At 38.5% G+C, this 17,700-nt stretch overlaps 1 protein-coding gene and 1 long non-coding RNA gene across 8 annotated transcripts in view; one reads left to right on the forward strand and one right to left on the reverse strand.

Annotated features, from left to right (window-relative positions):
* Positions 1-17,700, forward strand: part of LOC148129838 (uncharacterized) — a 443,985-nt gene that overhangs the window by 301,132 nt on the left and 125,153 nt on the right. The window lies entirely within an intron of this gene.
* ADAMTS18 (ADAM metallopeptidase with thrombospondin type 1 motif 18) overlaps positions 1-17,700 on the reverse strand; it is a 96,635-nt gene that overhangs the window by 47,538 nt on the left and 31,397 nt on the right. For 6 of the 7 annotated variants that reach the window (XM_087971619.1, XM_087971616.1, XM_087971617.1 and 3 more), the window contains 4 exons: positions 16,021-16,220; positions 9,785-9,868; positions 7,948-8,107; positions 6,573-6,678 (listed from right to left, as the gene is read on the reverse strand). In XM_087971619.1, coding sequence (XP_087827745.1) covers positions 6,573-6,678; positions 7,948-8,107; positions 9,785-9,868; positions 16,021-16,220 — 550 coding nt within the window. The remainder of the gene's footprint in view (positions 1-6,572; positions 6,679-7,947; positions 8,108-9,784; positions 9,869-16,020; positions 16,221-17,700) is intronic. The other variant, XM_087971620.1, reaches the window with a different exon arrangement.

Raw genomic sequence — 17,700 nt, forward strand, 5'->3', positions numbered from 1 at the left:
GTTGCTACAACTTTAAAAGCACAACTATAATGACATGGGAAAATACCCAAACAAAGCTAAATACCTCAGAAAACATATATATGCATATATATATGTGTGTGTGTGTGTGTGTGTGTGTGTGTGTGTGTGTGTGTGTGTGTGTGTATATGTATATGTATATGTATATGTATATGTATATGATGTATATGTATATGATGTATATGTATATGTATATGTATATATGTATATGTATATATACACACACACATACATACATACACACACAGAGAGAGAGAGAGAGAGATACAATCAGTTCTAAAAAATAATTAAGAACAGATGTAATAAAATAAAACAGAAGAAAAATAAAACTGTAAGAAGTTTCGGATTTAATGGTGCAGTGTATGGTAGGGATGGTAGCACAAAACTGGGCAACTAGCACTCACACCATAAGACAATCTATAACTGGAATTTTACTATACTTATGATACTAATTGGTCATCATTACTGAGAATTTTGCAAACTGAACTCTGACACATCTGGAGGGCACCATCTTATAAAAGCTTATCTGGGTGATCTAAGATCACAATATTTTAAGACCAGAATTCTGCCTTGTGAACTAATTTACTGACTTTAAAACACCAGAATGATCTATTAGTTAGGCCTTTGAAAAGGTTGTGGAAAACTGAAGTTCAAACCAACTATTCTTGATATTTCAAAAATACTGGTGGGGGTAATGCAGGCCACAGTGAAATTCCTTAAAAGAAGAGTGGTGTGTGAAACTAAATAAATGCTTAGTTGAAGACTAAGCATTTATTTATTTTTAAATGCCTCGTGTTATTTTGCAAAGCCGGTGGTGATTATTGACACAAAACAGCCATCTCGGTGATGGAATCTGGACTTTAGCATTTCTTTTCAAAGAAGATTTGCTTCCCCCATTAATCTTTTGCCATCTAAAGCCATTAATAGGGCAAGACCTTATAGTTGCAAATGGTATCTGAGACAGAGATCAATTGGCTTATGTTCGGGTACAGCATTAGATTCATGCTGTTGTTAGTGCAATACTCACATTCGTATACTGCTATTCTATATCTTCTCCTTTCCCCCAAACAGCCTTGTCAAAGTTTTAGAGATGGAAAAGTTTAAAAGAGGGGAGTAAATCAATGGACTTAGGTTTTTTTTTAAATCATGTGCCTTCTTCTTTTACTACATCTATAGATCATTGCTTCGCAGACTTAGTTCAGTGACTTAAAAGGGATCTGTGGGGCCCTTGGTGCTCCCAGAGATTGGTGGTTTTCTTGCAGACATTGCATTACCAAACTAGGTAACATCATCAGAAAACAGCTCAGAAAATCCCAACAACCCACCGTTCAAGCTAATGAGCTAATTATTTTCTCTAGTATTGGTTAAATGGGAACTGCTTGGAGAGGAATGCCTGTTTCTTTTACTATTCCTTGGTCCCATGAAAAAGAAGCAGAAAGAGATGGAATGAATCTCTTCCAGGACCATCCACAGTGATGCTGACTCACCAGAAATGAAAATAAAAGAGAGGAAATGTTGAATAAAACTGTGTCCGAGTCTCCCTGCCAACAGCTTCTATGACTGAAAAAAAATGACAGCCTCATCCATCTCAGATCATGCACTATTTGCATATGGAGTAGTGTTACCAAAAAAAGTCTTTTTCCACTTTGTCAACTTTAAGATATGTAGATCTCTTCATTCTCCCATTGTTGCAAACACAATTCTTGCTGCTGTTAATGCATGTAAAATTAGATATGTATTTCCTTTATTACACTGTTCTGGTAAGATACCTAACAAAAATATTTCTGGTTTAAAGTCTATATGTTGCTTTATCATTTTTTCCTAACCAAGTATGTATTTTGGTCCAGTATTATTATTATTTTTTTTGCCTTTGGGCATGTCCACCACATATGATAATACGAACCGATTACATTTCTAATATTTAGCTGACATATTTGCAAACATTTTTGCTAGCCTCACTGGTTGTGCCACCTATAATATGTGTTCTTCAGCATACTCCATATGCTGGTTGAAGAATCCTGAGAGGCCAGGCATGTTAAAATGGTTGAGGTTGAGTTAACACTGAGAAGGGATGGTGGCCTCGCTCATGCAAAGAGAGCCCACCGTTTCTGCCTTTTCCTAAGAGAATGAATCGTTTTAATAATGGAGTCTCCATCAATGTTATCTATCCCCACAAGTTGGATAGAGAATTTGGGGGTGTTACATCTTCTAGTTTTTCCATTTTTAAACTTCTGTCTTCCATAGTTGACATCAACTTCATTGGTGATATCCTTCATTTCCAAATAAGGATGTTCTATTAAAACTTACAAGGTGTTTTTTTTTTTAAAAAAAAACCTACCTATAATTGTTTCAATCTTTCTCTCCCCTCCATAATTACTGTCTAACTGCTGATAGGAGCATTAGGCAGCACTTCTAAAGGATTGTCTGCCTCTAGGCAACTGAAGACCACTGCTGCCAATTTCCCATATTATTCAACTGGAAAGGCATATGCTTGGACAAACTGTGGTGGGGGAATTTCCTAGCAGTTATTGGCAATGAACCTCCGTTTCTCCAAGATGCTTTTTTCTTTTTCTTTTTGGAAGGCATTTCATAAATCCTTCCTGTCCGGATATCAACAATTATATGAAAGAGAAAGTTAGGAAAAAAAGAGGAAAAGGAGAAGAAAAATCCCAGAAAGAGCGTTGTTTACTGTGGACTCGTCAAACCAAAAGATTATAATGCAAAATCATGAAAAAAAATATCGCATAATGTTTTTTTATTCTCACTGAACTCATTCTATTATATATACAGAGGACATCTGTCTCCTGAAACTCTCATTAACCATCCAGTCAGAATTGATGAAGCTTCTTGGATAAGAAGCTAAACATCTTCTTCCTCAATGAAAAAAAGATAACCTAGTTGCCTTTTGAAAAAGCATCTTTGAGACAACCATGACTTAGGTGACTGAAAATCTCCATAGACATCTTCCAACAAGGTGGATATCCATATAACTTCATAAAAAGCATCTGACTATTCAAATCCATTATAGCAAACTAACCACAAGCTGTGAAAATGTTAACACTGCCATACAGCAAAACTATCTCAAATAGCCAACAGTCTATTATAATCACATCCCCAAAGCATACAAAGCAACTCCAAAATACGTATTTTAAGCAAACTAAAGTAGCCTGAGAAGAAAAAACAGGAGTCATCTAAAACATATAGCATAAAGACTATAACAAGCACTAAAAGGCAGAAGACTAACAGAGCACATTCATGAACACCAGATAAGTCAGAAGACAACTTCTTAATTTCACAACACATGGACAGATATAAGTATAGTTATTTCAAGTTGAGAGGATCCTAATAAATTAAAATATATATACTAGGGAAGTCTGGTACAGACAAATCAACCATCTACAGGCACATAGAAATAAACAACATTTATATAACTTATATAACAGAAAACAAAAAAGGCCAGAACACTTCCTCTCCAGCAATTCACACCCAAATAAGCAGGGGTTAACACCATTCAAACAATGAAGCAGTAAGCAAATGAACTTTCTTATTCAATCTGCCTTTTGGCCACTCACATAGGGTCAGATTAGGTAATCATACCTCTTCAGCCCTTATTCTTAACACTGGTACACCACAGGGTTGCGTGTTGAGTCCCTTACTCTATACTCTTTATGTGCATGACTGCATTCCCACTCACGCTAGTAATACTATTACTAAATTTTCAGATGATACAACCAAGGAGCTTATAGTGGATTATAGAAGGAACAGATCAGACATCCAGCCCTTGCTTATCAATGGAGACCGAGTGGAGCAAGTGGCCAGTATTAAGTTTCTGGGTGTTACCATAAAAGACGACTTGACCTGGGGTGCTCACATTGCAGCACTGGTCAAAAGGGCCCAGCAGAAATTATACTTCTCAGAAAACAACAACTGAATGAAAAACTGCTGGTGACCTTCTACCACTGCACCATAGAGAGTACCTTAACTTACTGCACCTCTGTATGGTTTGCCAATTGCACAGTGGCAGATAGGAAAGCACCCCAGAGGATTAATGTTATTGCCCAGAAGATCATGGGTTTCCCTCTCCCCTCTTTGGAAGAGCTTTATAGCTCCCGCTGCCTTAAGAAAGTTAAAAACATTCTCAAAGATCCATCTCATCCTGGGAACCCTGTTTTTGAACTATTACAATCTGGCAGATGGTACAGGACAACAAAAACAAGGACAAATAGGCTGAAAAACAGCTTCTATCCCAGGGCAGTCGCTCTATTGAATTCTACTATATAGTGCAGTGTTGGTGTGGTGTTGGGGGTTTTTGGTTCAATGTGTGGAGTGTGAAGGATGTGTGTTTGTGTTTATTTTCATGGTCATGATGTGCACTGAAGATGGTGTTGTATGAGGTGTAATGACAATAAACTAAACTAAACTGAGCTAAACTGAACTGAACTAAACTAAACTAAACTAAACTAAACTAAACTAAACTAAACTAAACTAAACTAAACTAAACTAAACAACAGCCTAATCAAGGAACTACGAAGGAGAAAACAACATTTCCATTGGTTCTGTAAGGACAAGTTACTATATATAAATAAGCCATGTTATGTCCAAAGGCATTCAATTGCTACCCTTTCTGGTAAGTAAGTGTCTAAAAATAGGACCTTAATCAAACTATAAAAAAGGAATATGAGTTAAAGAAAAACTACATATAAAAATGTCCTGGCCTCATTGTTAAGTAGGTCATTCCTTTAACAGCATACAAATTGGATACATAGAGAAATACATGGCTGAATCTCTGGATAATCCCTGTTTTTTCTGACCTTGCCTCTGGATTAACATCTCTCTTTACTTTCCCTCACCCTGTGATTGTGTCTTATGGTTTTGGCCTGTCAGTTCATTTTGCCACTTATCTATGTGGTGATCTCATCCACAGACCCATGAAGGGACCTAACCAATCCCTGTTATCATAATATTACTCTGAGAAAAGAAGGGTAGAATTATATCACAACAGGATTAACCAATCTGTGGTGATTAAGCAGACTTTTGAAACAGGAAAAAAAATTGATTCTGAGAAGAAGGTTGCGGGCATGCCTCAGTTGTAACTGAGTGTGTCCCTCCCATAGTTCTGCCTCTCTCCCTACCCTCCCCACTCCCCCACAAAACAGTGCACATCTCAATTCAAAAGGTCCAAGGACTGAATTCCGACACTCATTTTTTATGGTTCGCCTCCCACCCACCCACCGAAACAACGCCTGGCAAAAATTAGCACTGGGTTAGGATTAGTCTTTTAATTCCTCATTTCCTTTCAGATGAAGAGGAATCAGTCAAAGGGCCACTCATGCAGACATGAGGTCAGAGCCAGTTTTTCACTGTGTGTTTACAGAGTCGGGACTGAATAGCTTGGAACAGCTCATGCAGAATTGGGGATTCACCCAGCATGTGAAGACTGCAGCTTTTGGCTGTTGATTAAAAAAAAGGGATGAGCTGAATGGAGCTGTCAACCAACAAAGGAGAGCTTCTATGTGGGAGACATTTCTATAGAGTGTCCTCACAAAAGGACATTTGGGTTTAATCTTGATACCATGCTCAAAGCCATGGTTAGATGCTACAGAACCCATGGGAATGCAGGGGTATGAAGAACCATCTCTTGTTTGAATATGTCCCTTGCTGGTCCTTATTATAAATGCTAAGCGGAAAACTGTAGATGTTAAAATCTCAAATGTGTAATAAAATGCATTCAAAATAGCTGTGTGACTGCAAGGACTACAACACAATTCTTCCAATGTAGGAAGATAAATGTACTTAATGAAACAAGGAAATACCTATTGAACCCAGCATCTTCAGATAAAGACTGATAATCTGTGTTAAATAAGTTTCCATCAACTTCAGCCATTAAAGACAATGGATATTTAAAAACAAATAACCTAGGTCTATTCAGAAAAACCTTTTAGAAAAGCAAGCAAATGTTCCAATATTCCAAATAATGTAATGAATCTTTCAATAAACGTGTATGCTGTAAACCAAATGTCTCATTCATATCTGATAATCAAGTCTATAATTCAGTTTTATTCTTATCAAATGCTTGGCAAACCAAGAGAATACATATCAAATGCATTCTTTATGTTGCTAGAGAATCAAATTCATAATGCAAATACCAAGACATTTGTGAGAAAGGAGTCCCAACTGACTTTTCTTTAAAATATTGGCATGCCAATATTTTTTCAAATGTTCATGCCTCCACCAAAGTCATGTCAATATTTGGAGGCAAAATGCCTTTTTGGGGCAGCCCCCATCTGAATATTATGCTAGACTTTCATACATCAATTTTGACTTTGAACTGTCCTCTCACATTTCTCTATAACCTTTGGTGATTAAAGATATTGTCTTCTCCTTCTCTTATAATGCCACTATAAGCCTATGACCAGATCTCCAAACCCAAAATTTATATCAAACTGAGCATTAATAGCTCAGGGCACCACGTTACGATACCAAGATTACAATGAATTAAAAGCATTTATTTTTGATGCATTTGGTAGGGATAAAATGCATGAGAAATTGCTTACTTGTGTCCAGATTCATGGGCAATAGTAAATGCCAAACCAAGGCCAGTATCTTCATTGATGGTGCAACTCCGGTATTTGCTGCACATTCCACTGATTGGAGCAAAGCCTGCCAGGAAATTATAAGAAATAGAAAGCATAGAGGAAGGAAAAGAATGAAATTATGAAAAGAATTGCATTCTGCTGCTGCCTAACTTTGTGGAAATTGAGGCCACGTTTTAGAGGCTGAACATTCACAGCATATTTTGTTTCCTTGTGTAAAAAGGAATAGACAGACACATGGAAATAATGGGGTCAATCCAAGATAAATGCATCTTGTCTGCAACAGCTGGCCTTCAAAACTAACACGAGCTCGTTTTCTCTGCTGACTCAACATCAGTCTAGGTCAGCTGGGAAAATGGTTTTAAAAACAGATGCCAATTCTTTTCTGAAAGTCAGCCAGGAGAAATTAAGAATGGTTGGCTAGCGATATTTCCAAAATCTAAAACAACATAACTGGGAAGCTTCCTAAAGCACAGTGGCCATTAAACAGGGATGTTTCTCTCGCCCAGATAATTCTTCTTTGGGGATGTCATTCATTCCTGCTGTTAATATTGACGGAATAAGTGAACGATAGAGATCAGTATGATTTTTCACAATCTGTATTTTCCTATTGGTCTGCCTTGGAGTTTCGATTAGACATGCATAGAGAGGATTAATGTTTTCCCATGCTCCTATATCTGTATGTGCACATGCATATATTCCCATCTCATGTAGTCCTGAGCCTAATATTGCTTCTCCTCTCTATATTCAGAATATTTAAAAATATTAAACCAACAGATGAACTTTAATATTAAAATTAATAATAAAATAAACAATAAAATTAAATGTAAATTTAATAAAAATATTAACATTGATATCATATATAGCTTTGAACATGATCTTGGGACATGATTTATAGGAGATAGATTAAAGGACTGTCCATAACAGATGGACAGAAAGTTATCCAGAACAACAATTCTTAGTACCAACTAAGCCAATCACATTTCTCCTTCTTCAAACTATCTGCATGTTTGGTATTGATTGGCTACTTGCAACAGCAACCTCTGTTAATCTACAGTTATATTTCAGTGTTCAGTAAAACAAGATTTGACTGATGAATTCTGAAGCCATTTTGGGGTCCTTGGCTCTTTCTGAGTTTGATGGGGTTTTTTTTGCAGACATTTCATTACCAAACTAGTTAATATCATCAATGTAGTAGTTGGGTAAAGAAACGTCTGCAGGAAAACCACCAAGCTCAGGGAGCACGAAGGATCCCACAGTTGAACCATGAGCTACACATATTCCCTTCTGTCAATAGATCATTTGCCATCCACATTTGCATGTTTCTCTGTCTTACCTAAAGTGTCACAAGGTTCATTCTTCCAGGAGCAAATATCAAATCCAGTAAGCAAGATAGCATGGTCATGCCTTTTCCCATTATTTCCAACCAGAGCTGACTGCCATTGGCAAAAACTGTTCAGTGACTGGTCTGCATGATGGTTGATCACTAGTCCCCCCTACAGAAAAAAAATACAGATGATCACTCAGCTCAATCCCCAGGAACAAAAGAAAGGAGAATTCCTAGGGAGGCAATAAAAAGTAGGTAGAGAATAACATGAAATATGCATTTGCTTTTCATTGTTAAGAACAATGCCATTTAGGATTCAGCGTTTTGAACGCCACATAGAAACATGGCTGGAAAGGATCTCAGACATCTTCTGGTCCAACCCTTTGCTACAAGGCGAGACCTTATAAAATGCCAGACACACTGTCCAATCTCTTCTTGGAAACTTCCAGGGACGAAGCACCCACAAATCCAGGAGGCAAACTGTTCCATTGATTAATTGTTTTCTCAATGTCAGGAAACTTCACGTTACTTCAAGGTTGGATCTCTCTTTAACAAGCTTCTACCCCATTATTTCATGTCCTGCCCGCTGGAGAATACAGTAAGTCAGTCACGTTTTTTCCTTTTCATTTGTTTATATTTAGCTTATACCTTGTCTTAGTTCATTATCTAACAAAAACCATTTCAAAATATACTTGAAAGGCTGCCAAAGTAATTATCAACTGTTATCTCTGTCACCTATTATGATAGTCAAATTCAATTATATGTATATAATACCAAGGCATGCAGCCAGAACATACACGCACCTCTCTGGTATAACATTAAACAGAAAAAGAACTTGCTACTTTAGCATTCTGATGAAAAATCTTTTATGTGTAGTATCTTGAGTGTGAGTTTAAGAACCTTATAAAAATATAGCAGAAACCAGTAGTAGTCCTTAGACAAGAGAGCATGGCAACCATTTTTTTAAACCTTTAAAGGCAAATTGTTGAGTAAAACTAAGTGAAACATGATCTTCAGCCACTGCAGAGAATGGGGGGGGTTATGTGTGTTTTTTGTGTGTGTGCGTGTGTGTGTGTGTGTGTGAGAGAGAGAGAGGGGGGGAGGGAGGAGAGAGAGAGAGAGAGAGAGAGAGAGAGAGAGAGAGAGAGAGACTGTGTGTGTGTATTAAACTGAGTTCCAGTTTCAGTGCTTTTACCTTTCTGGAGCCCTTTATTGATTTGATTTTGAGGAAGGCCATCAGTTTATCATCCTTAGCACAACACAACACCACTCACATTTTTCATGTTCCATTTGAGGAATAAAAACAAGGGAAATTGAAGGTAAAGAAAAGGAGGAACAACGCAACACATGGGCACATACTCTTGAGAATCAATGGACTTCCATCTAAAAGCCTAAAGAGGACAAAGGACATTTGCAAACATCACAGAAGAAATACACATAGCTATTCCCTTCCATTTCTAAACAGGGAAACAAGTTTCCTCTTAAAGCAAGGTAGTGCTAGAAAGAGAACTAAGAAGGGCCCAGTTTAGTATACACTTGATAAAGGATAAACTAAAATATATACAAAACCAATTTCCAAGATTCTATTACCTTATCCTTGCAATTTTTTCCCTGTAATAATTCTGGCTAAACAAAACTCTGTGAGAAACTACTTTTCTGGGTTACTGTCATGGATTTGACACTCATTGTGTTATTGCATATGGTTCATAAACTCAAGAGAATCACCATGAAAATAAATTCTTCAGAGCAATTTCTTATGCAAAAGGCTTGTGCGTGAGCCTCAATGCCGCAACCCCTAGCTCTATGTAAAACACATTCTGACCAAAAATGATGGCAAATTACTCACAGGTTCTTGCTCCAAAAGAAGAAGGCTCACAACAATGATATTGATGTCACTTCCAATTGTACCGTCCTTGAAAAGACTTGAGACCTGTGAAAAGATTGACATGGCAAAGGAGATAAGGAAGAAGAAACAACTGGTTGGCAAGTAAAACTGATAGGAAGATGAAATTCACTCCTGACAAAACTATGAAATTAAAACAGAAATGGACAACTAAAAGCTTGAGGGACACAAGGAACACATCCTCTCTTCGTTTGAGCCTCATCAAAATTGTGCAGGAAAAATTGTGTGGTAAACCAGCATATTTTGAAGACACTTTGGTAAACATGGGGTAGGGTGGGAGCATAAGTGAGAAAAGCTGAAAATATCTCAACAATAGTAATCTAATCAATTATAATCAAGATTGACATATTAGCATTCCTAATTTTTGATGGAAACTCTAACAGACCATGCAAATATTGACAATGGAGGACAAGTATAATGGAGGAAAAAGGGCCTGGAATCACACACACAAAAACACCCCTTTCCTCTCTAGTTTTGTAAATCAGAGTGGTTGATTAAAATAACTGTCTTAGCTAGGTTCCTACTACACATTTTGTTTTGATATAACATCTTATGGATGCCCCAATTACTGCATTTGGCTAACCAGCTTTCAAGTTTTTGTTATCATATAAATTATCGAACCAATTCTGGTTGACAATTAAACAAATCATGGCTTAATAGAGCAATTGTCAAGCCTGAAATTGACATACGTGTAGCCATTTTAGTTAGTCTTAGTAGATATATTCTTTTTCTTACTTTCTCTGTGGCAGTCATGGGGGAAAGGTTTCGGGCTTGACACATTCCTAAGGGGGGAGGAGTGGAGATAAAGAGAGTTGCAACACCACAGACAATACTGCTACCCTTCAAAAAGACCTCGACTATGTATCAGAATGGTCAAACAAATGGCAACTTCAAATCTCAACAAATAAATGCTCTGTCTTAAATATTGGCAAAAAAAAAATCAGAAAATAAAATGCAAGTTGAATAGTCAAGACCTTGTTGATGATCCAAACTCTGTCAAGGACCTTAGAGTACTCATCTCTAATGACCTAACTGCTAGAGCCCACTGTAACTACATAGCCAAAAAGGCATTAAGAGTTGTTAACCTAATCCTACGTAGCTTTTTCTCTGGTAATATCACACAACTAACTAGAGCATACAAAACATTTGCTAGACCAATACTCGAATACAGCTCATCAGTCTGGAACCCACATTATGTATCTGATATTAACACAGTTGAGAAAGTCCAGAAATATTTCACAAGAAGAGTTCTCCACTCCTCTACTCGTTGCAGAATACCTTATGCCACCAGACTTGAAATTCTAGACCTAGAAAACCTAGAACTATGCGCCTTCGATCTGATCTAAGTATAGTATATAAAATCATACATTGCAATGTCCTACCTGTCAATGAATACTTCAGCTTCAACCATAACAATACAAGAGCACACAATAGATACAAACTCAAGGTTAACAGCACCAAACTTGATTGCAGGAAATACAACTTCAGCAACAGAGTGGTCAATGTTTGGAATACTGCACCTGACTCTGTGGTTTCTTCCCCAAACCCCAAAATCTTTAACCTTAGACTGTCTAGTATTGACCTTACTCCTTTCCTAAGAGGTCTGTAGGGGATGTGCATAAGTGTACCAACGTGCCTACGGTCCCTGTCCTATTGTTTCTTTTTATTTTTCTTATATGTATCCATTTCATGTATTCATAACTATGTTTGTACTTATACCTATTATCTTGTAAGTGATTGACAAATCAAATAAATAAATAAATATTTCTTCCCATGGGAAATGAGCTGTCCTTGCTGGGGCCCTTTGAGGTGGAGATTTATGACATCAAGCAACGTTGAATTACTTCTATTGGAGAATGTGACTTTTGGGGGTTGTATCTAACTTGTAATATTGTGGGGTAATTCTGGGTTGTGTCAGATCTGGAAATACCATGGACTTTGCCAATTTGATGCTTTCCTAAATAAAAGAAAACTTTTTTGAAGATGGACTTTGTACTTTTCTTTTTAAATGGATTTCATCACTTGGAAACCTGACAGCAATATGGCTCAATGGCATATCTGAACCTTAGAAAGCCACTGCAAAAGGAGGAATCAACTACAGAAAATGTCCAGAAAACAGTCTTAAATAGGTAAATTCATAAGATAAGACAATGATCCTTCAGAAGTCAGCAAGCGTGTTATAGCCTGAGACCAAATCTTTAAATTCCTTCTGCCAGGAAATAATATACCTTGGTATCTCCTCTGTCCTGAACTTCAGGCTCTATGCACCCTCCTTATTAATGAAGGGTTCAAGTAGTTGGGTCTACTGCCAAAGAAGCAAATATGCACTCCCACTCCTGCTAACACAAGCGAGGAAAAAGGTCAGGAGGGGAAAGAGGGAGCAAGTTCATAACCTCATTTCCTTCCTCACTTTGAAGCAAAGCATAAACACTCAAGCAAGGCCACAGCATTGATGGCATTGTGCTATTTAATCTAACATGACAATGTGGCTTATTTGTATCAGTGCTGGGCATGGACCCAGTCAAATCCTGTGGCAGAAAAAAAATGGCTTATGAAAGCTCCATGCAGTACCTTTTATCTATCTTTGTCGCTTGCAAGACCATCCGGCAAATACTAAACCAAGCCTCTTTCAAAGAGCCTTCTCTGCTTGAATAGTAGTACATTCAGAAGAGATAGATGAATAAATATTCTAATAATAATATTCATAAGCACTTGGGTCCTAGGTGTCTTCCAGATGGACCACTGTAACACACTATCGGTTGGCAGCTCTTGAGGAGTATTCAGAAGCTTCAGCTGACACAAAATGTAATAGCAGGAGCAGTTACGTATGCTTCTAGAATGACATGCATTACACCTCTGCTTCGCCAGCTGCATTGTTTCCCAGGTTGCTTCTGGATCCAATTCAAGGTGTTGGTTATGACTTTTAAACATCTATATGGCACGGGAGGTTTTTTGAGGGACCACCTCTTCCCAGTGACATCTACCCATCCCATTAGATCCAGTAGAAGAGGTGTCAGCCTGCGAGTTTCACTGGGAGAATTCTAGGAAGAACACCTTCCTGCTGTAAACTCGGTCTTGATTAACATCATTGTTCCAGAGGTGAAGCTGGCCCAACCCTGTTAGCCTTCCAGAAATGAGCTTTGGGCTATCATGATAGAGTGGAGCATTTGGGATGGTTATATGATCATTATCTGATGCCTTCTCTGTATGCTTGCTGCCACTTTAACTTTTTATTCTGTTTTATGTATTTTGTTTTGTCTACCACCCATAAGTAGACTAGGTAGATAGGTAGGTAGATGATAGATACTAGGTAGGTAGGTAGGTAGGTAGGTAGATCTAGTAGATAGATAGATACCGTGTTTCTCACAAAATAAGGCTGGGCCTTATTTTTTTTTTGACCCTTGAAAAAACGGCTAGGCCCTCCCCCACCTAGAGCGGCCCATATGCACATACCTCACCACGAGGCCGCTTCTATCGGCCAATGAAAGCTCCCCGAAGGCAGAGTCCCCAGCTGCTTCAGGGCGTGGCATGGCTGCCCATGTCCCCTTTAGGCAGTCTCTTATGGGTGATGGAAGCTCCCCAAATACAGTCAACAGTCACTTCGATCAGCCGGTAGAAGCGGCCTCGGGGCAAGCGCGCGCACACACTCCCCTCGCCGCGAACCCGTTTCTATCGGCAGACGAAAGCTCCCTTGAAGGCAGAGCCCCAGCCACTTCAGGGCATGGCTTGGCTGCCCGTGTCCCCTCGCCTTTAGGCAGTCTCTTTCGGGCAATGGAAGCTACCCAAGTGCAGTCACCAGCCACTTCAATCGGCCGGTAGAAGCGGCCATAGTGCGAGTGCACACACACACTGCCCTCTCCGCGAGGCCACTTCTATCAGCAGATAAACGCTCCCTTGAAGGCAGAGTCTCCAGCTGCTTCAGGGCGTGGCGTGGCTGCCCGTGTCCCTCGCCTTTAGGCAGTCTCTTTTGGGCGATGGAAACTCCACAAATACAGTCACCAGCCACTTCGATCGGCCGGTAGAAGCGGCCTCGGGGTGAGGGGAATGTGTGTGTGCGCTCGCCCTGAGGCCGCTTCTACCGGCCGATCAAAGTGGCTGGTGACTGCATTTGGGGAGCTTCCATCGCCCGAAAGAGACTGCCTAAAGGCGAGGGGACACGGGTAGCCACACCATGCCCTGAAATGGCTGGGGACTCTGCCTTCGGGGAGCTTCTATCGGCTATCGGGGTATTCTAGCCTAGGCTACCTGCAGGGCACTCCTAAAGGCAAGTTTTCTCCCCATCTCCCCCACCCTTCTCCCCCATTTCTCTTCACCTCGTGTAGTTCTAACGAACGGTGTGAGAAATGGCAGGGAAATGTATGGTTTAAATAGGCCTAAATTTTGGGGGCGGGGCTTAATTTCACCTCATGCCTAGAAATCATGCTGGGCCTTCCTATTGGTGGAGGCCGTATTGTTGGAGAAACACGGTAGATAGGTAGGTAGATAGATAGATAGATAGATAGATAGATAGATAGATAGATAGATAGATAGATAGATAGATAGATAATCAATATTAATAGATGACAGATAGATAGATGATAGATAGATCAATAGATAGATAGATCTAGATAGATAGATAGATAGATAGATAGATAGATAGATAGATAGATAGATCTAGATACTAGATAGATAGATAGATCTAGATACTAGATAGATAGATAGATAGATAGATAGATAGATAGATAGATAGATAGATAGATAGATAGATAGATAGATAGATAGATAGATAGATCTAGATACTAGATAGATAGATAGATAGATAGATAGATAGATAGATAGATAGATAGATAGATAGATAGATAGATAGATAATCAATATTAATAGATGACAGATAGATAGATGATAGATAACCAACATTAGCAAACTATAATCATTCTCAGCATCCCTTTGTTGAGTGCTCTGATGTTATTTGTGCATAGTTTCTTGAGTCCCATAATCTCTGATAAATTTCATCTTCATTGGCAATTTGTATATGCATGAATATACATCTCCTTGTAAGCTTCCATTAGGGAATGCCTGATCACCATAATGCTACACTAGATAAATCTTAGGCCAAGCCAGATTGGCTCTATCCTGTTCAAATGGGCAGAGATGTGTTGATACTCTTAATCAATAATGCAAGTTGCAAATCATTTTCTAGCTGCACATCTCAAACTGCAAGTACATTGGGATGTGCAAGGAAGCTGAGGTTCCTCTCAGCAGGATGCTTTGTGCCATAGAATGACATCATTCTCCCAATTGAGGCACAGGGGCAACCCAATTTGCTTCATTGAAGTGCTTGGCTTCAAAGTTAATGGTACTTTCATTAGCTGGAACAGATTTTAGTCATGTAATATTCAGCAACAGAAATCTCTTCCAGTTCCTGAAAGTGTTGGATGGTTGGATAATATTGAGTGTATCTTGAAAAAGCTTGCTTTCATATTATTCCATTTTTTATTTTTTGCCAGTTGTATGAAGGACCAATTCCAGAAAATTTATGGAGAAAGAAATTGCCCTTGTCAGTCTGGGAATAGTGAATCATTGACCCACATAGAGATACTCATAGTAAGCTGCTAACACCCCTCATTAGGCCATTCTGTCAAAGACCAGATTAATTTTACATGAAGCTTCTCTTGGCAGACAAAGAGTCTAAAACAACACTAGCTAAGGCTGAATTTGCATTTGTATCTTACAGAACTCTGTAATTAGCGTGGGACCGATTACTGTTTCCATTAAGTGGGGTACCAAGTTTTCATATTGTTCTTATATCACTTTACTATATTTCATTGGACTTTAAATTGATATGCATGGTAGTCTGGGACTGGTCATAAAATAAGAAAGTAATACTGGATGAAGCATTTTTGCCTGAGCACCCTAAGACAGACACTCCACTTTGTTTCTAGAAGCAGAAGGGTTCGTACAGATGTGAACCGGTGTTTCCTATGAAACTTCCCCAAAGCAAAAAAATTCTCTTGAAACACTGAACAATCTTAGTGTGCTTTTTAAACTAGCATAGCCCTAATTCAAATACGTTGCATTTAGAAATGTACACTGCATTTCCCTGTGACCCAGATGCTAAGCTGAACTTCCCCACTGCTACCCCTCTTAACCTTGAACCCACTCCAAGAGCCACGGTTTATTTGTCCAACATCTTGCCTTACCATGTTCATCACCGTTAAGATATAGGTGGTAATGTTCTCCTTGCTGTGCTTCTCCAGCATTTTCCTATCTGCCACCACCAGGGTTTCAACATTCAAACTTCCACCCTTCTGATTTTTAATGGGGGATCTTTTCAATCTCACTTGGCTGCCATATTCGTCAGATAAGATGAATGTATTTTCAGTGGGTGGCTTAGGACTATCTGAAATGAAACAGAGCAGAGATTTGGAAAAGACTCAGAACTGATTTTGTTGTTGTTGTTGTTATTCTGTCCTAAGGTGTCGAGGAGCTAAAACCCTGAATAAATCTAGGAGATTACACAAAAAGGCTAAATGCCAATCAAAAGTTGCCAACCAGAGTCCTTTTCAAGATATGCTTGCTCAGTTTTTGGAAGTGAATGTGTTCTCCCGCAACACAAAGAAAGGTGAACTATCTTGAAATCAATATCTCTCCCTAATTTTTTTAAATTTGTCTACAGGAAACACACATTCATCAACCTCCAATAATTTCCTTCCTTTTTGTTTACAGCAGTGCTTTTCAATCTCAGGAACTTTAAGATGTGTGGACTTCAATTCCCAAAATTCCCTAGTCAGGTTGCTGGGAATTGAAGTCCACACAACTTTTAAGTTCCTGACATTGACAAACATTTTTCTACTGTATAAAAAAAACACAACAGTTCAAATGTTGGTACTGCTGTGCATGCATCCAGTCTTTTTCTTCTTAGTTGGGTGGCAGGCCAACCTGAGCACCAACAATTCCAAAACAGAGATACTGTACTGAGGGATAGTAGAGAATTGTGATAAGAAATAACACTGCAAGAAAGTAAAGTTTTAGGAGGTTTAGAAGAATAATGCTAGAAACATGTTTGCTACAAAATAAAGCCCATCTGGGCCAAATGAATAGAAATGCAAAGCATTCATCAAAATGGACCTCATGTTCGAGAGCCAGGTTTTGCAATGCTCCATCCAACATCATATTTAAAAATTAGCATCAAAACCATCCACTCTGCAGGATGAATCTCCTGTAAACTGTGTATTTTTCTAAAGAAAACTGATCAAGTTCCTGAGTTGGACCAATAAGACTTTGTTTCTATAGGATAACTGGGTCTTTACTGTTACCCCGTAAGTGCTTTTGGGAAACAGATTTTTTATTTTTTTTGTTTAGTCAGCAGTTCCTCTACATATAAAGATGCAGACATCAGTTGAATTTGCAATTAACAGTTGTGTGCTTAAATCTAACTACAAAAATAGAATAAATGAAACATATGCACATACACACTTTTTCCAAGATTTCTAGAAAGACACAGAAGAAAGCAGAGGGCTGAGAGATGGAGAAACAGCATAGAGATGACTTTATAGTCTCACAGCTTTTAGGCCGTAGACAGTAAAAGCACTACATCTTATTTTCAAGGCATAGGCTTAAAGCTCTCTTCAGCTGGAAATATAAGATCAGGAAAAGGTACCAATTTATGTTATTATTTTATTAATAATTTATTAAGAAATTTTCCAGGCTACCCTCTCTTGAGATCAGACTTGCCTTTGCTATTAAGGAGCAAAAAAGAAAAAAGAAATAATTAAAAAGAAAAAATAGTAATATCAAAGCATACACTGTATTGCTAAATGTATCCCTTAATACCTGCCTGTTTTATAGGAAGGAAGGAAGGAAGGAAGGAAGGAAGGAAG

This window comes from Notechis scutatus, chromosome 9 (genome assembly GCF_049901735.1).
Source record: "Notechis scutatus isolate UNSWTSFEM ecotype Mainland chromosome 9, rNotScu1.2, whole genome shotgun sequence".
Taxonomy (NCBI): Eukaryota; Metazoa; Chordata; class Lepidosauria; order Squamata; family Elapidae; genus Notechis; species Notechis scutatus.